Below are 25463 nucleotides of genomic sequence, written 5' to 3'. Positions count from 1 at the left end.
ACTACCATCGTATCTGCAAGAGATTAGAGTTGTTGTTTTTTTCTGACAACACGGCAATGACTCGAGATTTAGACAGAGGATAAACCAATAATAACTAATATTTTTGCCACATTAGTATGTATTAAGGCGTTTCTGTCACTTACATAGGTTTTACTGATTTGCAATGAGCTTCAAAGCGATACATCGCAATTCTCAAATTATATCTGTTACGCAGTGTTGCGGGTCATCATATCGTAGACAATTATGATGATGCATTGATGTATATTGCAAGGCTCGAATTAAGCAGTCTCGCATCACAGTTTGTGGATCAAAACTCGCATTTTGCGATCAAAACACTAAAAAGAAATTGAAAAGCAAAACTGCAAATCAGGTTTACCGCAGAGACCGTCACGAAGAGGGAGCAGATAGTGGCGTATGTGCCGCAACGCACTTACGTCACTGATGCGTGGATCCAGAAGGTTGAGGAGCGGGAAGGTTGAGGAGCGGGAACACAACGGTTACAAAATGCAACCCTGAACTGAGAAGACACACAGAAAAAAGACAAATGGTGAAAGTGTTGTAGCATCTCATAGTGAAATGCAAGATGAGCACCCATTTGTTGTAACATGGACCTTTCTCTCTGCTGAGTATGATGCCGCGTCGTGGGACCCGAGAGACAGGGGTGGAGTTAACATAGCGCAAATCAGTGAGGTGAACGTGAGTTTACTACTCGAGTACTAAAATATTTGTTAGCTGGAGCCCTACATTCAATCCCCCTTTATATTGTCATATTTTTAGTGTTTCATAAAATCCTTGCTTCTGGTCCCTGTGTGATTAAGCTTAACAAAATTGCTACTCAAAATTAGAAAGTTGCTCTTCAAATGATGAAATAATTAGCAAAAGTGATCCTCAAATACAATAAGTTATTTCGGCCTTGTGTGTTTGTGTTGCTCAAGTGGTTCATTCAGCGAATCATTATCCTCTAAAAGAGTCTTAATGCTAGCCAATCCGAATAATAGTAGTGTGGGTTATCGTTCCATAAATACATTGGACATGAGACTTTTTTGCCAGACTCAAAAACATTTTCATTTTTTTGCTAACACCCGGTGCGGCGCACACAACGCAGCGGGCCCCTGCAGGAACGGCTTTGGCTCTGTAGATGCAAACAACTTTGACATTTTAGGGAAAGTTAACTATTTATTACAGTTGCTAGCCTGCGTGCTAACTAGCTAGTGTGCTAAGGAGCTAAACAGCTTGCTCTGGCTCGCTCCTTTGTGGCGACATCGTTTAAAACACTAACTTGCGGTCCACGTCCGGACCCAGAAGCAGTCCCAAACGTCCCCACACCATAAACAAAAAAGAAAGATTATGATTCAAGACATACGGGATGCTTCTATTTTAGGCGGCACAACATATTTCAGGCTTTACAGTAGTGATGACGGAAGTGATGAGCTGTACCAACCAATCACATGGGAGCCAATCAAAATCTGCATGAGCTGTACCAACCAATCACATGGGAGCCAATCAAATCTGCATCGCAGGAGGTAATCACTGAAATCACTGACTGCACACAGACCAGACAGAGACTAGGGAGGGAGATGAGGGGTGAGAGAGAGAGAGCGAGAGAGAGAGCGAGAGAGAGAGAGCGATAGAGAGAGAGAGTATATTTTCAGTTAAAGACGGAAAAAGATCAGAAAATTACCAACAAATGAAGAGAAATTTTGGAATAAAGGGAGCTTAAAATGGAACGGCCAGAGTCATTTTTGTTTGTACTTCTCAGTGGGAAGTTTCCCTCGTTAAAATTGCATATGTATGTGAAACGCCATTATGAAACAAAGGTTTTGAACAAACAAAACCCTTTAAAACAGTTCATTTGTTAAAAGTTGTTAAATTAAAATATGTAATTTCTTTTAGACTTGACTGTTGTGTCAAGATTTGGCATCTTGAAAAGGGGAAATTGTGGCAGACCTAAACATAATATATTGGGAGAGAGCAAGTGCAATGGACAACACAAAAATATTGTACAAACAGTATAACTATTACTGTCTTAAAAGTCTGTAATATAGAAGGACCGCGAAGCAAGAACTGTGATATTGATGATTATTGATGACGGATGATTACTGTATCTGTATTCTGTGATGATAAATTGCAGGGACCAATTGTTCCAGGGCTTTGACTCATTGTTTCCAGATGTGTGCATCCTGGGACTCACCTAGTCTCAAGTGTAAAATGAGTTTATTATAATTTTTTTACACATCACCTTCGTCACATTACTTTCATGTATTTATAGGTTTAAATATTATAGATTAGAACTTCACATATTGTTACTGTCCGTAACAAAGTATTGATCATCACCTAATGAAATGAAACCGTTACAATTCACATGTATATATTTATATTATGAAATCTTGATTTACAGAGACACTAGTATTTACTCGAGTGTTGTGGATTAAATTCATCTTTAGCATCTTTATCTCAAGCAGCCTCTTTTGTTAGATCTCCTTTCAGCCTGTCAGGGATTATTGAAAATGGATTTACTTCGTTCATTATTTTAACTGGAAATAGCTTTCACTATCATGTGGAAAAGTTTTTTTCCCCTTTTTTTTCCACTTAGGTTTACAGAAAAAAAAATCTTTTATAAATGGAAAAAACCGTTACCTTAAGTAATTGAAAATACTTAGTATTATTTAATCAATCCAAACTTTTGTGTAAGTGAGGTATTTTTGGGTTTCAGTGTCAAAATTGTGCTTAAAGTTTATTTTCCTGTGATCATTAAGTTTGGGAGTGAGACAGCTGAAGGCTCTTTTTATGAGTCATGAATTGTGCTTCATTACTTCACAACTCAGAAAGTTCAGTGCTCTTTGATAAGTTCAACCCAATGGATAATACATATGTGCCCTGTGTCTTTTTTTCTTTTTCTTTCTCCATCTCCTATAGTTCAGTCCAATTTCCGTGATGGATATATCATGGAATAACAATTAATATAGCTTTATCATTTCAACTGGCAAATTAAGTGGAAAATGCACCACTTAAACTTACAGCCCCCCACTATCCTTTCTACCAACTCTCTAAGACACAAGGAGAAGATATTTCTCCTTGGATAAAAGAAGAAAGCTGAAACTTTTTCTGTACCATTCAATGTCCGAAAGCAGTGATGCAGTGATTGATTCATTAAACCAGGCCTGTAATGAGGAAAGAAATCATGATACAAACTTACATTTGAAACACAAAATATAATTGGAATTTTATACAGAGAAGTCCCTTTGTACAATTATGATTAAAGCAAAATTAATTGTATGAAAATGTCCTCATAGATACTGAAAACTACAGTAGATAAAGCAACGGTTGGACGGTATGGGCCTAATTCTAAAAATATTGTGTATGGGATCGATTTTTTTTTTTCTTCTCTTGACTATCTTTTTCTCTTATGAAGGTTCAAATCTAGCTATGTTAATTTTATCTGAAATTACAGTGAACCATGCAGGCGTGGAAGTTGAAATTAGCCTAAAGATGTTTCATTTACAAAGACAGAAACACTGTGTCAGGCAGCGATTGTTTCCAAGCATTATCTCTGCCTGCTTTTAATTGCTTTGCAAGTGAAATTAACAGAATTAGAAAAATTGCCTCTCCCTTTTTCTACAAGCTTCTTTATTCACAGGCATTGTTGTGTGCTTTGTATAGATTATAGTCCTTTGTTTCAGCATTGTAAATATATATGCCCGAAGTCACGGCTTTAGCTCTGAAACAATCCCTCTCTGTTTGACACAACCAAATTAAAATTAATTTACAAACTCTCTGGGTTGAGGCAGAGGGGTGGGGCAAACTAGAATCATGGCTTTCTCTCTGAATTACATTTAAAATCTTGCTCCATTACCTCTTTCTAGTATTTCATCATTTATGTTCTCCCTTGACCGGAAGCACATATTATTTGCCATTTCTGTCTCACTCAAGCGCTCAAATCCTATTAAAAGAAATTGTTACCTAGACTCAATCGTTTCACCATCTCTCGTGAAATGAAAACCCCGACTACTATTTTCTGGCAACAAACCAGCAAACGAAGAATAGCAACTTGAAATACAACAAACAAGAGTAGATTCTGAGCTCCCAATGTACTATTTTAAGAAGGCTGATACATTAATCTTAAAGAGGGAGCATTAATAATGAAGACGGTTTTTTCCTCCTTTTCATGGATGTAATCTTCAAACAGGCTAAAATAGATCAAAAGTACTGTATAATTACTATGGTCAGCAGGGATTGTGAAATTGTAATTGATATAGATCAGCCCTTCACTAATCACTCTTTTAGCTTCAATTTTAGGTATACTGCAATTTGGCTTTAGGTCCCCTTTGGCTTCTGCCATTAATCTTCTGGATTAGATCTTTAAGTGGGTCCCTGTCTTGAAACAGTTTTTAACTATTGGTTCAGTTTGCATGTAGTTTTCTGTTTTATGCTTTTACAGTTTGCCATAATGTTTGATTTTATGTTTTGGTAATAGTCAGGCACGTCACGTGCACACGTAGACATCAAAGGGGGCTTGAGCCCCTTGCCCTTTTTCTTCTTGAAGAAAAAGTACCCTTTTTTCTGGTGTGTTTTTAAAAAAATTTGTATTCTTTATAAATTAATTTTTCTCTTTTACATATACATCCTTGCTTTGACACAACTTCCCTGTCAAATAAATAAATATAATATATATCCATCCATTTTCTGAGCCGCTTCTCCTCACTAGGTTTGCGGGCGTGCTGGAGCCTATCCCAGCTGTCATCGGGCAGGAGGCGGGGTACACCCTAAACTGGTTGCCAGCCAATCGCAGGGCACATACAAACAAACAACCATTCACACTCACATTCACACCTACGGGCAATTTGGAGTCTCCAATTAATGCATGTTTTTGGGATGTGGGAGGAAACCGGAGTGCCCACGCAGGCACGGGGAGAACATGCAAAATCCACACAGGCGGGACCGGGGATTGAACCTGGGTCCTCAGAACTGTGAGGCTGACGCTCTAACCAGTCGGTCACCGTGCCGCGTGTGTGTGTGTGCGCGTGTGTGTGTGTGCGCGTGTGTGTGTGCGTGTGTGTGTGCGTGTGTGTGTGTGTGTGTATGTGTGTAAAGAAAACTCCAATGCTGGTTGAGCGATGACGCTCAATGCGCTCTGTAAGACACTTCCCCGCCCCTCCTCCTCACCTCCCCTTTTCCTTCTCCCGCTGTGCGGCTGTAGCACAGAGACAGCCACAAGCAGACCGCAGACCCCTCAGCACAGTTTTGCTTTTGTTTTTTGTGTTTTTACTCTTGGATGTGAGTGGTGATGAAGGAAGTCGAGTTCACAAATGACAAGATCAAACATAGTTAACGTGTCTTGCTAACGTGCTTGGTTAAACTAAGGCTCTTCATCTGATTCCTGGGCATACAGGATTATATACTGGGTCACTACAGGTGTGTACAGTTCGGTGTATCTCATTATTTATGTCATGTCTAAACACCACATTGATATCGACAGGGATATAGCGCCCATAGAAGTGATGAAAAAGGAAAGCAAAAAGGGAAGACTAGAAAATACCTAACAAGTTCCAAACAAAAAGAAAGACACAAAGCACAGAGAAAGTTAGTAACAGGAGTTCAAGACCTTTTATTGTATTTTTTTTTAAGTTGCATTTTTCCAATTTTCTCAATAAATTGTTTGCAGTGATTTTCAGTGTTTCTGCTTTTTTTTTCCAGGAAAAAGTACAAAATGAGCAAAAGGAATATGGAATATGACAATTATACATTGGCCTAATTGCTATTTCGGATAGGGGTGGTTTGCTTTTTTATGGAGAGAACAGTCTTTCATTTTTGTGTGAAGATTAAGTTTTATTTAAAGTACCACTTATTTCAATCACAGCAATAATGAAATAATTTGTCTTGTGCAAAATTTAACACATTTTGATGCTATAATTGAAAATTCTTACCATGTACCTCTTGTCAGTTAGTCTAAATTTTCACTAGAGACTACTAGCATATAAACCAGTGATTTCCAACCTTGATAGAGCCACTGCACATATTTTACAATTGAAAAATCTCAGGGCACACCAACAAACAAAAATGTCACAAAAAGTGTATACATTAATTACTGTATGTACTTCCTGCCATCTAATAGAATAGCATTTGTTTGTTCTGTCTGTCACTATTCCTCACTGGCATATATAGACGAACAAAGATACATTATTTCATACATACATTATTATTATAAATAATTTTTTGAGCAATTACGTAAAATTTCATAATTTCCCACAGCACACCTGAAGAGCGCTCACGGCACACTAATGTGCCCCGGCACACTGGTTGAGAATCACTGGTATAAACACACATGGTGTCACAGCTTCTTTTGTTCTCGCTTCCTTATGTGATAAACCCAGTGATTACTATAGAAAAAAAATTCTTTGTATGGCCATATTATTTTGTAAAATCCTTTGAGTATTCAACAATTATGTGAGAGTAAGAATACTGAAATAAATAGGTAAGTCAGAGATGTCCTATTATTTATTCAGGAACAATCTTTCTCACTTGAGCCCCTGCCCCCCGAAATGTCTGTGAACGCCCTGGTAATAGTAGAAGACATTTTTTTTAAGTCCTTCAAATCCCTGGTACTAAATACAATGGATTGTATTCAATTGTCAATACAAGATTTGGAAAAGAAGCCCAACAAGTTATTTCAATTTAAGATGCCTCTTGGATTTTACACTGTACTGTCAACACTACAGTCCACTATCTTGTTATCTGAGAGGGCCATGTAGTGGCATCATTTAAACTACATTAAACGAAAAAAAAATAGCCCCCTGTTTAAGGCCTGGTCACCAACCAGTGATTTGCAATAATACGTTTTCTGTGTACGATATGTTACGTCATCCTCCATTTTTGTCTTGCAGGTCCCTTTGGAGAACTTGACGGCAATGAGGATAACACTCTTGACAACCTGAGCCTCTCTGGAGAGGAGGCAGAGGCCTCAGACCAAGATGATTCCGCAGAAGGTGACAGCAGTAGTCCACCGCCCTACACACCGCCGTACAATAAAGGTGAGAGGCTCATCACAACCCAGTAAAGTTGATGGAAATTCATTGACATGCATATGTACTTCCAGCACTGTTAAAGCTAAAACACATCTTGTCCTGATTATTGTTAATGATAAATGTAATAAATTGCATCACATTTTTATCTGATCTGAAAGCCTACTGATCTTTTACTCCAAACAATTAAAACTCCCAAATATTCAATTAACAACTCTAAGTCATGAACCACAAGCAATAAAGTTAGAGGCAACTAACATTTTTGTGTCCTTCGAAAATGTGGAACCAAAGAGTAAACTCAATGAGCTTTATTATAAAGTATGCTTCATAAACGCTATTCTTGTTAAAGATTCTGTTCCATCCAAAATCTTGGATTTAGTAGAAAACCTCTTTTTCATTATCCTGTCCACAAATAACTAAAAAAAAAAGGTTATCCCACCAAGGGAACCAGGGGGATACATTGCACTCATTTTTTGTGTACATAGGGCTAAGAATCTCTCTCTAAAACCCCATTCGTGTTGATGGTAACGAATGACTCCCAAATCAAAATCAAATCATTACTCCTTGTACAATTCCGAAATACAGACATGTCATTGTCCAACTGAAACATTTATCATTTGAAAAATATCTATTGAACCAGAAAGAAGAATACGCCGACACGTTTTGGCTGCCGTGTTTTAGCCGCCGTGTCTCCCTCCAGCAAAGTTTTTTTCTTTTTGTTTAAAATGCTTACTTTAACCACGATCCCTCGCTGTACCGTGGCCAAAGGTAGAAGTCCAGGTTTGTTTGCGTCCGTCTCGATGCCGTAAAATGTGTAAACCCGTACTGTCTGAGACCATCTGCCTCATTTCTAGCCAGCTAGCTGGCTAACGCTCATCAATTACCTGCAACGATGTATTGAATCAATCTTGCACAACTTTCTCCCATTCATTCTGCCGCGGTCGCCGTCTGCTATGAACATCCGTGCAACTCCTCGGACACAGCCATCAGACACCTCCTTCTACAGAGATCATTGTCTCGCTGGAGGGCTACATGCATCCATGATCCGTGATTCGCTGCGCAGTAAGTCAAAATGGTGTCGGCCATAAGCAAAGTAAATGTGAAATATTCTGTATTTTTTTAAGTGAATGCAGCGTGGCCACATGGCAGCTCGTCACTGTCAGAATAAAGTAAGTAGTATGTTATTCTTTGATTCGCTGTTATTCAAATCTGCAAATTCTGATTCGGCATTTTTTTTTTCCGGCGGACTCGAATGCCAATTCAAATCACTACCCATTTGTGAAGAGCCCTAGTACCTACCATCGCGGCTGATCCAAAACACACAAGCTTATCTGTGAAGCGTGGTGGAGGTAATGTCATGGCTTGGTCTTGCATGGCTGCTTCTGGAATGGGCTCACTAGTCTTTATTGATGATGTAACTCAGGATGGTAACAGCAGAATGAAATCTGAAGCCTACAAAACCATTTTGTCTGGCAATTTCCAGAAAAATGCATCCAAACTAATCGGCGGAAGCTTCATCATGCAACAAGACAATGACCCAAAACACACTGCCAACACAACAAAGGACTTCATCAGGGGGAAAAAGTAGAAGGTCTTAGACTGGCCAAGTCAATTACCAGAACCTAACCCAATAGAGAATGTATTTTACCTCCTGAAGAGGAGACTGAAGGGAGAAACCCCCAGAAACAAATAAGAACTGACAGAAGCTGCAGTAAAGGCTGGAAAAGCATTTAAAATGAAGAATGCAACAGTCTGATGAAGTCAATGTGTCCCAGGCTTGATGCAGTTATTGCAAGTAAGGGTTATGCCACCAAATATTAAATGTTATTCACTTTCTGTTAATTTAATAATGTCTGTTCCGATACATTTGCTCACTTGAAAGGTGGGTGGCTTCAAATAAAAAGTGCTCTGTTCTGAGTTGTTTAACACATCTAGAGATAAATACCATGAAATAAAAGGTGTAATTCTGAACTTTTGTCTCATATTCATCTTTTGACCTGGAACCCAAATGTCTTCAGTATACAACAAAAACAAAGGAATTGACCTTGCCGTTCCAAAACTTTTGGAGGGAACTGTATACTCATAAACCGAAATGTGCATAATTAATAGTTTTATGGCTAATTTAGCCACCTCATTTGAGCTGCATGCAAAAGTCATAATACAACTGAAATTGTCACTCATCTGCCGAAAGAATAATGTCTATAATCGAAGGTTGTCCACACTTAGCTCAATTAAACAAAGTAATGGTCAGCTTTCCTGTTCACTGTGTTGTGTGCCAGTTTATTTCCACTACACAGATTGTTTTGGAAGAATATATGATATATACTACTTGAAACATGGCATTGTAAGACATGTTTTCATTGGTTGTTTTGTACAGTTTTCACAGTACATGGTGGAAGCCAGAGAATATTCTTAAATTAAAAAGTCAAAATCCTCATAATAATAATTATTATAAAGGGGATACGTTTTCTCACGTATTACTCATGGCACCGTAATACGTATGATACGTTACAGTGGCTACTATACAACTGCAGATTATTATCAGACAGCTACTATATAGAACTATTAACAATTGAAGGTTGCATGTGTGTGTGTACAGTAGAGGTCGGAGTCGCCATCTAAAGCCCCATTCCCTATTCACATTGACATTGACGAACGAATAACGAATCAGAAAACGAATCCTTACACTTTGTACTGTTCCGAAATAAAAACATGTCATTGTCCATCAAATGAAAAATCTACTTTGATGATTTGAAAACTATTTATAGCCCCCTGTTTAAGGCCTGGTCACAATTTTTCGGGGTCACAGATGAAGTCACGGCAATGTAAAAGACAATAGGCGCATTTTCCCTCTGGAAAAAGCTGTTGCCAAAACACTTCTTTTTAGTTTAAAATGGCCTATTTTAACCATGATCCCTTGGCGCTTTGCCATGGTCTGTTTTGAACCCACCTCAGCTCAGAAAAATTAAGTAAATCCATGCTGGCTGTCTGGGAGCATCTGCTGGCTTCTAAGAAACCAGTTAGTTAGCTTAGCTGCTAGTAAGTGGTAGCTCTCGTCAATCATCTGCCACGATGTGTTTAATGAATCTTGGATAACTTTATTCATTTATCCAATTCATCTGCCACGGTCACAGTCTGCCATGAACATTCGCGCAGCTCTTCCTCATAAAACGCTTCAATCCACGGAGATTCTCACCTCAGGGGAGATGGCACCATAATACGTATGATATGTTACAGTGGCTACTATACAACTGCACATATGCAGTAAGCAAAAATGGCGGCGGAAGTAAACAAAGAACGTGGTCAGATGACGGTGCTTCATTGCAGCTCCTGTCAGAATACAATACGTGATTTCATTTGTTTCCATTCAAATCCGAAAATTCTGATTCGGGATTAATTTTTTGATTGGAATTCGAGAATTAATTTAATCAGCGAATGCATTTTTCCTTACACTAGAGTACACCCAAAGATTTTTTGTTATAGCTATATTCACCTGACCACCCTTGTGTGGTTGTCTTCTGCAGTCTTCTGCTTCTTCAAACTTCCATTTGTATTCCACAGTTGATAAACTGCATACATTAGTTTGAATGATTGACATTTATTTTACGTTAAACCAGTCACTACCTTCTCCTCTGACCTTTGCCATAAACAGGTCTTTTTTGTCCACAGAACTGTAGCTCAATGGTAGTTTTTCTTTCAGGACATTGCCCTCAAATCCTATTGAATTTACAGATGTGTGAAACATATGGCCCTTGGGTCAAAACCTTGGCACCACAGTCATGAACTACAATGAACAATGAAACTGCTATTCCTAAATTGGACAACAAACTTCAGACTCAGACCATGTACTACCGTACCTGCAGTTTGAACAGTGAACACGTTTTCTCAATAATGAACATCAATAAAACAACTGCACTCAAGGCTGACATACAGACACTTAAATTACATCATGTCTGAAACTGGCTGCTACTCAGGACATGACGCCCGATATTGATGCACTTGCACTGTGCAATGTAAAAGATGCCAACGGTTCGGGAGGAAAAGCAAATTAGTCTAGACGAGACAAATTCCTTGTGAAATTATGCCATTTCGATTTTAACTATTGCAACTACCATATTCAGCATATCTGAGAGCAATGCAGCAGATGCTTTTTTTTTTTTTGGGCTTCTCCCATCTGGTCAGATTCATACTGTATGTATGCTTTGGTGTGACGAAACATGGTGGAAGGCAGCCCAAATGACTGTGATAGTTTGTAACCAGCAAATTAATATTTTTTTGTTTTTTTCCCATTTATTTGTTTATTTATTTTTAAACCTGTCCTGTTCAGCTGCATGCCCTTGCAGAATGGTGGATATGTATGCCTTTGTGCTGGAACAGTTTTGCTGTGCAACAGGGGAGTTTGAAATACTCCCTCTGCTTAATTAAAAAAAAAAAAATTAATCTGATGGTTATTGAAAATGCAGCCGGACAGAAAAGGGTTTTAGGGGACAGACGGGGACAGATTGGACAAGGGGACTAGGGGTGGGAACCACAACAAAACAATAGTGAGACATTCTAGATCACAGGTGTCAAAGTGGTGGCCCGGGGGCCAGATCCGGCCCATCACATCATTTTATGTGGCCTGCGAAAGCAAATCAAAATTGCTCATTGTGTTCTGGTGTAATACCATTGAGATACGTGCAAGCATTTTTTGTTACCAAGTCCCACTTTAAAAAGAAATGTAATACTCGAAAAACATGTTTTTATAGGCTTCTGATTTCAAAACTGGTTATTCATCAATGTGTTGTGTATACTGTATGTAATTACAGTACATGAGGTAATCTTTCATTTATATGGGTTCACAGTTGTGAACACAGTCCCTCTGAAGGAAGTCATAACTACGATGTGGCCCGTGACAAAAATTAGTTTGACATTAACACAAGTAACATTACAACAGTTATTTCTAGATTGGGGGAGGGGTTGGAGGAGGGACACCCGGTGAGGGCATGGAATAACTAACCAAGAGAACCAGATAAGAGAGGACAGAAAAGGGTAGGACAGGATGTGGGAAAATGTCCGTCAAGACAATGGACGCCCACAACCCGGACACCCCCCATCCATACCACGCAAACTTCCCCAACCCAGCCCCCCAAAAGAACCGAGGACCGCCCGGAACTGAAACATGGAACCGGAACCGGCGGGGCCGAAAGGGAGGGGGGGGGGAAACCCCCACCCACCCTATTATTTTTGTTACCAGGTCCGACTGGTAACCATTACCCCTGTATCGTGATTGTGTGTGGTGGGGTGTAGTGCATTAAATTGGAGAAACTCGTGGGGGTGAGGCGAGACGGTCACAGGGCAATAATGACCCCCCACCCCTACCTCCCCCCCGCCCTCCTCCCATTAGAAATCTGCGGGAGAGAAGCATGGCGGGCCAGAGAGCAGGCCGGAGTGCCGGGACACCCAGGCTAAGTGTCCTCCCCAGCCCGACCCCAGCCCTCCCCCACAGACCGGTGTATGATGCATTAAAAACTGGAGAAAAGGCAGAGCAGTGAAGTGTGTGTGGGGGGGGGGGGTTCTAATTAATTACCCTGTAGGCAAAGAATGTAGGGAAAAAAGTCACCGTGAAGAGGCGGCCACATATCATATGAGTCTTTCGAGTCATCTGTTGTCACCACCCAAAATTGTACAACAATGCCAAGTTTAGATTCTGTTTGTCACTGTCTACATTTAAAGTAAATTTCCGTGTGTATCTGGTCATTTTTGCTTTGTTTTGCTGATATGTAAAGTATATATTTTTCACAATATCATCATAATATGATGACCATGGTCATTTTGGTCACTATAATCAGGATGTGTAACGTGATAGTATTCTTATCTTAATACTATACTATTCTAAATCACCTTTCTTCTCCTTTCTGAAGCATAACGAGCTTCACCAGATTGTCTTGACTATTGAGTTGCTGCCATGTGATCATCTCGTGTGATTATTATTATTTTTTTTTTCATTTGTACGCAATAAAATGACCCTTCAGCATGTTTTAAAAAATATATCTATATTTTTAAAAATCCTTCAGCTCAATCCAGAGACCGGTAAATCTGTTCCCTCAATGCACCTCTTATCCCATGCCTCCTGCTTGTACCGTCTGATAGCAGAGTGTTCAGTCATATTCTTTTGACTTATTCAAGATTTCTCTAGCTGTGTTTTTATAATCTCAAAAATTCCTGCACTTGTGAAATTTTGGGGCTGGAAGTGATAAGCGTCTGTTGGTTCGGTTGGTTTGATAAAGCCATGGAAATTCTGTCAGGTGCTAATCGAGACAAGATTAGAGATTAGCAAACTGTGTGTGTGCGTGTCTATGTGCGTGCGTGTGTGTGTTTTGTGTGCATCCATGCGCACGTGGGAGAAAAAGAGCGGTGAGTTGTATAAAAGGAAAAAAAATGTTCCAACTTTGTCATTACTGAATCTCCTTTGTTTCTGTTTTGTTCTCTTCCGCCCCCAACATGCACCGTCCCATCACACTTTATATACTCCTGTTTTCTCTTGGGTTCCTCGGTTTCCCAGCGCTGCCATTATCAGTTCTCTATTAATCAGCCATGCTTGACGAAGCTGCTCTTTCAACCAGGGATCAATACCTGGTCTTTATCTGGCCAGTGGTGGCTAATAAGGCAAGGCCTCTTATCCACCATCTGGATGAGAGTCAATCGCACACACACCACACACACGCAAACACGCACACACACACATGCACAGGCACGTGCGCAGGCGATAAGCACCCATGATAACTAGCAAGAAAAAAAACATTCTACCAGTAACACAAACATGCATTCAGTTCCATCTATAACACCCCCTCCTCATTTTGTTGGATATTTTACTATTATTGCACATACACACACGCACACACACTCACATGCACACACTACTCCCAGCATGTTTTCCTTCACTCTCTGTTGTGAGTTTATTTTTCTCTGTTCATTTTCCTCTCTTCTCAGAATTTCTCAACACTAGCAAGGAGCCACGAAGACGTGTTCCTTTTTTTTTTTTTTTTTTTTTTTTTAACAAAAAAGTTTCAATAATCATACTTCTCCATCACAGGAAGCCTGGCCGAAAGCTTACTGATTAGTCGTTGTGCGACCCTGTTTTGACCTGACTGTCATGTCCTCTTTGGAGCCCATCCATTTTTGATCATGTGACGTTTTAGAAAGTTTGTGTAATGCAAAAATATGACTCCTTTTCTGTTTTATCATGATTGACAGTGAAATTAATGCATTGTATGCATTGAGTACAAGTCTCTGATTTATTTAAGAAAGAGTTTTCTGCCTTTTGGATTCATCCATCAATTAATCTGTTTTCTACACTATTTAATTATTTGTAGGGTCATCCGGAAGTTGGATTCTATCCCAGTTGACATAGGATGAGAGGCAGGACACCCTGGTAGCTCACCAATAAATCTCATGGCTGACACATTGAGACAACCATTCCCACTCACATTCACACCAACAGGCAATTTTGAGTCTGTACTTTAGTGAACCTGATTTTGGTCTGTGCAAGGAAGCTGGACCACATACAAAATTACAGGGAGAACATGCAAACTGCACATCAAGGCCTGAGGGAAGAATGGGCGAACAACTCATTCACCGTCTGTCATTGTATTTAAGTTAATAAAAAAGGCCAGAGGTGTCATAGATTATATTATTTAAAAAGCGTAAGCCACATTTATTTAAATAATATCATGTATAAAGCTTTAAACTGCTAAAATATTTTTGGGGAACATATTGGAACCTGTTCTAAAGAGACCTCCACATTTTTTTATTGCCTTTGGCAGTTTGTTAAAGCGCTTAAACATTATAGCTCAATAAAAAATTACCGGTACTCTATTATTTTGACAACAGTACAATTCTTTTGAATGTTTTTTAAACATACTTTGTTTGTTTGTTTGTTTGTTATTTAAACAAACACAGTATGTAACTGATCATTTTAGTGTGAATCGTGGCTGCAATGTACTTTACAGTAAATCGTTGTGTACAGCCTTAAAGATGCTTTTCCACTTGCGCTTTGTTTTGTGACCTTTTGTCTGCCCTTCACGACATTAATTGTTTATTGGATTGTGAGTTTGAGGTGGAATAGTACCACGGTAGACGTTGGTGCAGCTGCTCCAAATATTTCACTACACCTATGCAAGGTCACATCTACCTTGACTTGCCCTCTGTACAGCCACTACAGCACATGCAAGGGTAAGAAAACGCAAAAGGGCAGAATTAAAGCCTCCTCCCTCCCCCAAAAAAGAAATATAGAAATGAGTTAGGAGGTGAGATTCTTGGATGACTTTGCCCTGCCAGTTTGACAGGGGAAGTTCAGCTTATCAGATTGATGGAGACTGTCTTGCTATGTGGGGGCAGGGAGAGTTTTGGCAGAGAAGTCTCTGTCGACTCCTCCTGATACCTGCCTCCCTGTCTGAGATGATATGGGAGATAATATTGATAATATTAAACGCAATAACTGTGTCTCCAGCTCCCCTCCCACGCTCCATCCCCTGCAGGATAAAATCAATGTGCCATTCAATGTGATTTATAGCTGAAAATAATGGCACTATTTAGGTGGGTGGGGGTGGGTGGGTTGTTGGGACATTTGTGTGTGTTCTTGTGTGTGCAAGTGTACGGGTTGTTCTTTGTTGTTTGTACAGTATATTGCTACCTAAGAGTGATTGCATGTAGAATAATTTGAAAGGTAGATGTCAGATGATTTGATGTGTGTGTGCATGTGTTTGAGAATGTTGCTGTATTTGACAATGCAGATCCAATCTTTCAATGGTTACATTATTAATGTTGCCGTTGAAGGGTGTGTTTCATGGTCATAGGGCCTTTTATGGTGATTATTGATTGGACGCTATCGCTCTTTATCAAAGTGGGAATGTAAGGGTAAACATGGACTTTGTGCAGTATAAGCTAAAACCTTGGAGGCTAAGAAAAACATGCTAGGGCTTAGGAGTTAAAGTGGGTAAATCTTAATTATAAGTAGACACTCCTCCTCATGTATTGGTTTTAGTCTATTGATAGTACCAATTGTTTGACAGCACATTGTATTCATTGTTTCAACAAAGAAGTCTAGCCTCACATCCTGGTTTAAGTGCATTATGGCCACAGTATTAGTTCTGTACTTTGGCACAAAGAAGTAATGGTTTGTATGAAGTTGAATAGTAGAATAATGTCCATTAAAGGACCTATTGTATAGCATCCAGATGACCTATATGTGCCTAACAAGTTCTCTTTATGTATTTATTGCTCACGAAAATGGAACTGGCAGTCATTAATATCTATCTGTTTTGGAGCAATTGGTAAATAACTAATTGCCCTGGGAACACCCCTTAAATAGCAAAAATCGATATTCCGCCATGTCACGCCTGGTGTGACATTAGCGACAGAACTGGAGACCAAATTCGGTGCATAACCGGTGTGGACAATAAGGTGGAAGTATTTACTCATATTTTATATATCGTCACTGTCGAGCCGAATCCTCACACCTCCAAAATGATAACTTTTCAGAAGAAGAAAAAAAACGACATCTTGCTTTTGTTTCCAAACACCGCAAATTGGTATTATACCTTTTTTTGTTTTGCTGATATACCATTGCACACTCACAACAGCACCTCAAAATTATCCATCCATCCATCCATTTCCTTTACCGCTTACCCACACTAGGGTCACGGGCATGCTGGAGCCTATCCCAGCTATCTTCGGGCGATAGATAACCCAGAACTGGCCACCAGCCAATCGCAGGACACACAAAACAAACAACCATTCGCACTCACAATCGCACCTACGGGCAATTTAGAGTCTCCAATCAAGCTACCACACATGTTTTTGGGATCTGGGAGGAAACTGGAGTGCCCGGAGAAAACCCACCCAGGCACGGGGAGAACATGCAAACTACACACAGGTGGGGCCGGGATTTGAACCCTGGTCCCCAGAACTGTGAGGCAGATGTGCTAACCAGTCGCCCACCTCAAAATTATGTTGTTGCTAATTTAATATTTATTACGCTGTCATTGATTGACAGTTGCTAATTTAATATTAATTAGCAATAAATGTAATAATGTATTCATGTAGTTACTTATTATTTATTTAATATTTATTACGCTGTCATTGATCAGAATTGTACAAACAAAGGGCAGGGCACCAGCCGTGCCCTTCGTAGCCCACGGTCACATGATGTCAGCAACCGTACAAAAAGCCTTTAACTTCACAAAAGCAAACGCCTGTGATACGTCATCTTCCGGAACTCTTTTTCGAAAGTCTTAGAACCAGGAGGGATGGAATAAATACAACAATGAGCTGTATCAGAAATGAATCTGAATGAATCGTGGCTCATGTGGCTTCCTTCTGCAATGAAGCATTGCAGTGATCGATTGTAAAAAAATAAATAAACAAATAAAAATGCATCTAACCACACTATTTTGACTCATTATTGTCTTAAAAAAACATCCGGATTTTCAATATAGGCGACAGTTATGCAGCACGGCTTGCTTCTGCAGAATGAGGAAATAAGTGGAGTTTTTCAACAGTTCTGACATTTTGAGCATTCAAGAGCATTTAAAGATTTGTTCTCATGCTATTTTCACCTCATAAAATTGCTTCTTAATGCATAAAAATATCAAAGTAGGGATAGACCAATATTATTTTTTGTGAAGCACTCAAGAACATGTACTAGTATAAGGAAATGTGTTGGTCGTTCTGTCACTGAAGTCAGCAGGTTGATGGTTCAATCAGGCATGTTTTGACCTAAATGTGGGTCAAACAAAATCTGGTTGGAAATAAAATATGTCATCAGAAAACAAGCGTACAATTGCTACTGAGTCTATTTTGGGGGATTTATTTTCTGCAGACATAACTTTTAAGTCCAAAATTATGGAATAAGTACCAATGGTCGCACTATTTGATATCTCCTTTAAAGGTCTTTAAGATGTGAGGTGGTGTAGATTATGAAAAGAAACACTATTGTAAAAAGGTGTGATAAACAAATACATTAAGATTGCGACATCTTAATTTCATACTGTATAACCCTTGTCCCGATTATGATGTAAGACTTAAAAAACAAGAAAAGAGTGATCTTTACTCAGATAGTCTGAGGTGCTGTGAAGTTACTATTGATCTAATCTTGACAAATCACGAGTTGTGCTAATAGGGAGGGACACAGCAGTTTGATAAACAGACTGATAACAGCTGCACAGTCAAAGTTCACAAATACACATGCATGGATAAATGCATTGTATTAACACACACGTGAAGACTTTCAGGACTCACACACATACACACACACACACACAGGGATCTCTTTGATCACTGAGCAGGGGGCTCTGTAATCAGGTTGATCAATGGCAGGTATATCATTGTTGATTAGAAGAACACTGGGAGCCACAGTCTTTGCTAAATGTGACAGGATGAGGGGAAGAAGATAGAGGGAATAGAAAGAGAAAAAAAACAAGCCTGGAACAGCCCTCCATGCCCCTACACTCAACAAGAACAAGAGAGTGGAGTGGTGGACAACGATGAAAGAAAAAAATGAGATACTTGGACGAGACAAGTGGAAATACTGTAGTCCCAAAATAAGGGAGGTGAAAGCAGAGAGTGAAAGCATCATCTCTGATTCTCTAGAGTTGTAGATGTAATGAAAGGGCCCAGCTCTGTGTGGCAAGGTGTTGTGTTACACAGCTCAGGTAGTCATTTCACAGCAGCCTTTGATCAACAGACAGGAATAGATTTTGCCCAGACACATTCACACACATCACACAGGCAAATATACATAGCTTTCAAACACACGCCAGATTAGTTCAATGAATGTGCTGCTTTGAATGTCAGTTATTATGAATGGTTTAGTCTGAAGCTCACAGGGGATTTTCACTAATGTCTCTTTGTGTTTTGTATCTAGAGCCGAGGAAGGAGGACATTCATGGAGACCCTGATGAAGGTGATGAAGATGGGGAAGCGCAACGTCTGGGACATAGTAGTGGTAAAGAGGAAGATGAGAGGGAGGAAGAGGATGGCGTATTACAGTGGAAAGGTCCAGGTGAGTAGTTTCCCACAGCTAGTCTTTGTAGGTCTTCAGACGGGTTAAAAGACTGTGAGGATGGCAAGTAAAAATGTAAACCAAACAATTATTAGGATAATAAATAGAGTAACAAGGTATCTATGGTTTGATACACTTTTGATATGTCATGTTACCCTTCTGAGTGTGTAATGTCATTAACCTGAGTGTGTAATGTCGGTAACCTGTAATGTCATTACAGGTTACCGACTGTAAGCTGGTGGTAGGGAAGAGTGTGGCTAGACAGCATAGGATGGTGGTGTGTAAGATGACTCTGGTGGTAGGGAGGAAGATTAGGAACACAAAGGCAGAGCAGAGAACCATGTGATGGAAGCTGAGACAGGACGAGTGTTGCGGAGCTTTTCGGGAAGAGGTGACACAGGCTCTCGGTGGACAGGAGGCGCTTCCAGAAGACTGGACCACGACAGCCAAGGTGATCAGAGAGGCAGGCAGGAGAGTACTTGGTGTATCTTATGGCAGGAAAGGAGAGAAGGAGACTTGGTGGTAGAACCTCACAGTACAGGAAATCATACAAGGAAAAAGGTTAGCTAAGAAGAAGTGGAACACTGAGAGGACCGAGGAGAGGCGAAATAAATACATTGGGATTCGACATAGGGCAAACGTAGAGGTGGCAAAGGCCAAACAAGAGGCATATGATGACATGTATGCCAGGTTGGACACTAAAGAAGGAGAAAAGGATCTATACAGGTTGGCCAGACAGAGGGATAGAGATGTGAATGATGTGCAGCAGGTTAGGGTGATTAAGGATAGAGATGGAAATATGTTGACTGGTGCCAGTAGTGTGCTAGATAGAAGGAAAGAATACTTTGAGGAGTTGATGAATGAGGAAAATGAGAGCGAAGGGAGAGTAGAAGAAGCAAGTGTGGTGGACCAGGAAATGGCAATGATTAGTAAGGGGGAAGTTAGAAATGCATTAAAGAGGATGAAAAATGGAAAGGCAGTTGGTCCTGATGACATTCCTGTGGCGGTATGGAAGCATCTAGGAGAGGTGGCTGTGGAGTTTTTGACCAGCTTGTTCAATAGAATTCTAGCGTGTGAGAAAATGCCTGAGGAATGGAGGAAAAGTGTGCTGGTGCCCATTTTTAAGAACAAGGGTGATGTGCAGAGCTGTGGGAACTATAGAGGAATAAAGTTGATGAGCCACACAATGAAGTTATGGGAAAGAGTAGTGGAGGCTAGATTCAGGACAGAAGTGAGTATTTGCAAGCAACAGTATGGTTTCATGCCTAGAAAGAGTAACACAGATGCATTATTTGCCTTGAGGATGTTGATGGAAAAGTACAGAGAAGGTCAGAAGAAGCTATATTGTGTCTCTGTAGATCTAGACAAAGCCTATGACAGAGTACCCAGAGAGGAACTGTGGAACTGCATGCGGAAGCCTGGAGTTGCAGAGAACTATGTTAGAATAATACAGGACATGTACAGAGGGCAGCAAAACAGTGGTGAGGTGTGTTGTAGATGTGACAGACGAATTTAAGGTGGAGGTGGGACTGCATCAGGGATCAGCCTTGAGCCCCTTCCTGTTTGCAGTGGTGATGGATAGGCTGACAGATGATGTTAGACTGGAATCCCCGTGGACCATGATGTTTGCAGATGACATTGTGATCTGCAGTGAAAGCATGGAGCAGGTGGAGGAACAGTTAGAAAGATGGAGGCATGCACTGGAAAACAGAGGAATGAAGATTAGCCAAAATAAGACTGAATATATGTGCATGAATGAGAGGGGGTGTGGGGGAAGAGTGAGGCTACAGGGAGAAGAGATAGCAAGGGTGGAGGACTTTAAATACTTGAGGTCAACCGTCCAGAGCAATGGTGAGTGTGGTCAGGAAGTGAAGAAACTGGTCCAAGCAGGTTGGAACGGGTGAAGGAAGGTGTCAGGTGTGTTATGTGATGAAGGATGAAGGTTAAGGTTTATAAAACAGTGGTGAGGCCAGCCATGATTAGAAACAGTGGCACTGAAGAGACAACAGGAAGCAGAGCTTGAGGTGGCGGAAATGAAGATGTTGAGGTTCGCTCTCGGAGTGACCAGATTGGATAAAATTAGAAATCAGAGGGACAGCCAAGGTTCGATGTTTTGGAGACAAAGTTAGAGAGAGCAGACTTCGATCGTTTGGACACGGCCAGGGGTGAAACAGTGAGTATATTGGTAGAAGGGTGATGAGGATGGAGCTGCCAGGCACTTCTGCTTCATTAGGCTACAGGTGCCAATGAGTTCCCTTCTTAAAAAAAACATAAAATTGATCTTGTCCTCATGTGATACCGTCGCACTTTATTTCTATGCTCTGTAATGGTCTAAATGGACATGCAGAGAATTGCTGATAGGAGAAAAAAAAAGCAACAAAAATATTTTATTTCTGGTTAATACATAAATATCCCTTTTGGAAATACATTTGATATATCAAATTTATTATCGACTGAAGAAGTTTCAGAAAGCATGTAGTAGGAATCATTAATCACAACTTCTCAAATGTGAAAAAAAATTGTTAGAAACTGGTGAAGTAATCTATTTTAGAAAATTAAACCTTTTTTCACTTGTTGTCCCTCACCTTTAAGTTATCCATCTTAAGCAGTCATCATAGTTGTTGATTTTTAGAAAGTTAAATTCCGACTACATCTTGTGTATTTGCTTTTGATAATACAGTACTTTATAGGGCTCTACACTAACATTTGCACTAGTAGCGTTGGTGTGACCAACATTTTCAGTTAGTCGCACCATAGTGGCATACCATACTTCTGTATGAAGTAAAGATTGACAGTGACTCAAGATATGATATTTGCTAAATATTTTACTGTGGACAAGAAGTTTGTCTGCAACAAGCAGTGGAAGACAAAACAGGTCAACTAAAAAAGGCTTTAATTTTATTTGATCATTTGTTCAACTCAGAGGGGCCAGTTTTTAGAGTGAGGGCTTCCAACCCTCTTCCCCTGGGAAAACCACTTCATTTTGAGCATTACCACAACCATAGGATTGACATACATTTAAAAATGATTGCATAAGTGTACCACCACCATATAAAAGTATCGTTTATGATTCTTCACACTATTTTGCAATATTTACTAGCAAAACAAACCAATTTACCAAATTACAATCATAGTCCCAAACAGAACATGGATAAATCATTACTACGCCAATTATTGCACTTTATTTTAATAGTTTTTTTCCCCCTTTGCAATCCCCTTAAAAGGAGTCTGGGCTTTTTAACTTTGTACATAGCATAACTTTATATGTCTATGCTATAAACAGGGTTGTGACTTGGGTTATTTTAGCGATAGACAGACAGACAGACAGATAGATACAGTAGATAGAAAAGAGTAGTCCAGATGAATTGAAGGGTCACATTTTGCATTTAAAATTAATAACTTGAGCACCAGCATCAAAATAGGTATGTGGTGGCTATATACTATTCCTACCGGAAGAAGCAGTCAATTATGCTGCAGCAGGCAGCCAATCATATTGCAGTGGGTCACTTTTAACTCAAACGGAATTCAGAACAATGATCGAGACGTCTCTCTCTCTCGCTCTCTCTCTCTCTCTCTCTCTCTCTCTCTCTCTCTCTCTCTCTCTCTCTCTCTCTCTCTCTCTCTCTCTCTCTCTCTCTCTCTGAGAGTGTGTAGGTGTAGAGTGCGGTGGAAAAAAGGCAATTTTCAACCATTAAATCATGCACTCGTACACGTGCAACAAGAAGAAATCTTTAATCGCACAAGCTGAAAAAAAGCTCGCAAATGCGATCAATTTGGTCGCAGTCTCGAGCCCTGCTTCACTCGTCACCATAGTTGGACAAAGGAAACTTACATTTTAATCAGCATTATCTTATGTATATACACTGTACATGTTCAATTCCAATGAAGTTGGGACGTTGTGTTAAACAAATAAAAATACAATGATTTGCAAATCATGTTCAACCTATATTTAATTGAATACACTACAAAGACAAGATATTTAATGTTCAAACTGATACATTTTTTTTTTTTTTTTTTAGCAAATAATCATTAACTTAGAATTTTTTGGCTGCAACACATTCCAAAAAAGCTGGGACAGGGTCATGTTTACCACTGTGTTACATCACCTTTTCTTTTAACAACATTGAATAAACATTTGGAAACTGAGAACACTAATTATTGAAGCTTTGTAGGTGGAATTCTTTCCCATTCTTGCTTGATGTACAGCTTCAGCTGTTCAACAGTCCGGGGTCTTCGTTGTCGTATTTTGCCGCTTACCAACATTCAATGTTGGTTTTTGGTTTTGCTGCTTACATGCAGTGATTTCTCCAGATTCTCTGAACCTTTTGATGATATTATGGACCGTAGATGATAAAATCCCTAAATTCCTTGCAATTGTACGTTGCGGAACATTGTCCTTAAACTGTTCGACTATTTTCTCACGCACTTGTTCACAAAGAGGTGAACCTCGCCCCATCTTTGCTTGTGAATGACTGAGCAATTCAGGGAAGCTCCTTTTATACCCAATCATGGCACCCACCTGTTCGCTGTTCCAAACAGGTCTTTGATGAGCATTCCCCAACTTTCTCAGTCTTTTTTGCCACCTGTCCCAGCTTTTTTGGAATGCTTTGCAGCCATAAAATTCTAAGTTAATGATTATTTTATTATTTAATGATTATATAAAACAATAAGGTTTATCACTTTGAACATTAAATATGTTGTCTTTGTAGTGTATTCAATTAAATATAGGTTGAACATGATTTGCAAATCATTGTATTTTTATTTATGCTTAACACAACGTCCCAACTTCATTGGAATTGGGGTTGTACAATCTTTTCCAATTCCGTCCACTGTTTTGTATCTGCTCATTGGCAGAAAAACAATAAAATAGGTCTATGCAAGCATAGCAGCCCAAAGCATGATTATCAGAGATACATTTTGCTGGAAAAAAAAGAAAACATTCCCACACTCGTACAGTTGAACCCTTCCTCTGTTGTGACAGCGTCTTCCAATGTCCTTTGTGTTGTCCTACCTTTTCCCTTCTGAAGATGTGAATATGACAGGGATGCAAATGTATTCAACTCAAAAATAACAACAAAAAACAGACACACACAGCCAGAAGGAGATAAGAAGAAAAATACCTCTGTTATCGAGGTTTGTTTATTTTGCTGTTTCTTTTGTCTTCAATGAGTTAAACAATGCACAAAGATTAGCACACCATCACTCACGTTTCCTTTTCAAGCTGTGGTCATTTTATGTGTTTGCATGTTTGAACGCGTGAACACACAGTGATGTGTGTGTCTGTGTTTGTGTGTGTGTGTGTGTGTGTGTTTCAATTCCTCCAGTGGGGAGGAGAGGATGTGTTCATTATCGTCCTGTCCCAGCCTTGTCCCTTTAACAGTAATTGGAGTGATATTAATTGCTGCGTGGTGGCTGGTTGATGGTAGCACCATGATGCTGTACTGATATGGTCCTTCGTGTTCCCCCCACTACCTCGTCACTCCACCCCCCACTCATCCGCACAAACTAACTGGCGGCTGACCGAGGTGGTGGAGTGGGGGAGAAAAAGGGAGAGAGATAGCCCCTCTATCAGCTCCGGAGCAGGCGCTGTCTTTATCAGGAGCACGATTGGCAAAAAGGAAACTTTGACCAGTCTGAATTTTTCCCTTATCGTCAAGCCTCCCCTTCCTCCATCGCTCCCTTCCTCCATCCATCCACCTTTCTCCTCCTCGGGTCTCTCCATCACAAGCTAGCTAACAACTCCGCAAACAGCCACCCTCTTCTCCCCTCTCCGACAGCATACATCACTGCCTCCTTTCTTTGCTTCTTTTTTCTTCTTTTCTTTTGACCTGGTTTGTCATTGTGGAATATTGCCACCTGCCAATGTACTTTTGTCCATGCAAAAATGCTCATCATGTATCAGACACTTCCCATAAAGGCATGAGAGACAAAGTGTGTATTGGCTAGAATGGAAGTAAACAGGTTTTTATCTCTTCTGGGAGTGTTGGCATTCCACTCGTTTCTCACTGTTGTTGATTGTAGACACTGGCTTTAAGGACGAGAAGTTCCTAGTGTTTAATCTTATGGCGTTTTGCCATTTACTTTGTGCCAAGTTGTTCAGTAGTGTCAACATTAACAACCTTTAACACTGTGTTTCAATGTTCATACCTGTGTTAACTTATTAATATCAACAAAAGTGAAAATTATGAGGTTTGACCAACTCTCTCTCTGGACACTGATCAACCTCCGATTTGACTGTAGAGGTATTTTCAAATTTTCCCCATTGGAAATGGCAGAAATTAGGTTTTTGCCAATTTTGTAATAAACTTTCAACATTTTTAACAGTCCTGCAAGTGTAAAATAACAATCAACCATTGTTAATACAGTATAAAACATAAAACCAATAAAAATGTTCTGCATCG

General features: G+C 39.8%; 1 protein-coding gene across 1 annotated transcript in view; it reads left to right on the top strand.

Moving 5' to 3' along the window:
• zfpm1 (zinc finger protein, FOG family member 1) overlaps positions 1–25463 on the top strand; it is a 169581-nt gene that overhangs the window by 75852 nt on the left and 68266 nt on the right. The window contains exons 2-3 of the mRNA XM_061677599.1: positions 6882–7028; positions 18925–19062. Coding sequence (XP_061533583.1) covers positions 6882–7028; positions 18925–19062 — 285 coding nt within the window. The remainder of the gene's footprint in view (positions 1–6881; positions 7029–18924; positions 19063–25463) is intronic.

The sequence above is a fragment of the Phycodurus eques genome, chromosome 5 (genome assembly GCF_024500275.1).
Source record: "Phycodurus eques isolate BA_2022a chromosome 5, UOR_Pequ_1.1, whole genome shotgun sequence".
Lineage (NCBI taxonomy): Eukaryota > Metazoa > Chordata > Actinopteri > Syngnathiformes > Syngnathidae > Phycodurus > Phycodurus eques.
Note: the sequence above shows the minus strand (reverse complement) of the source record. Positions and strands in the feature narration are given on the sequence as shown.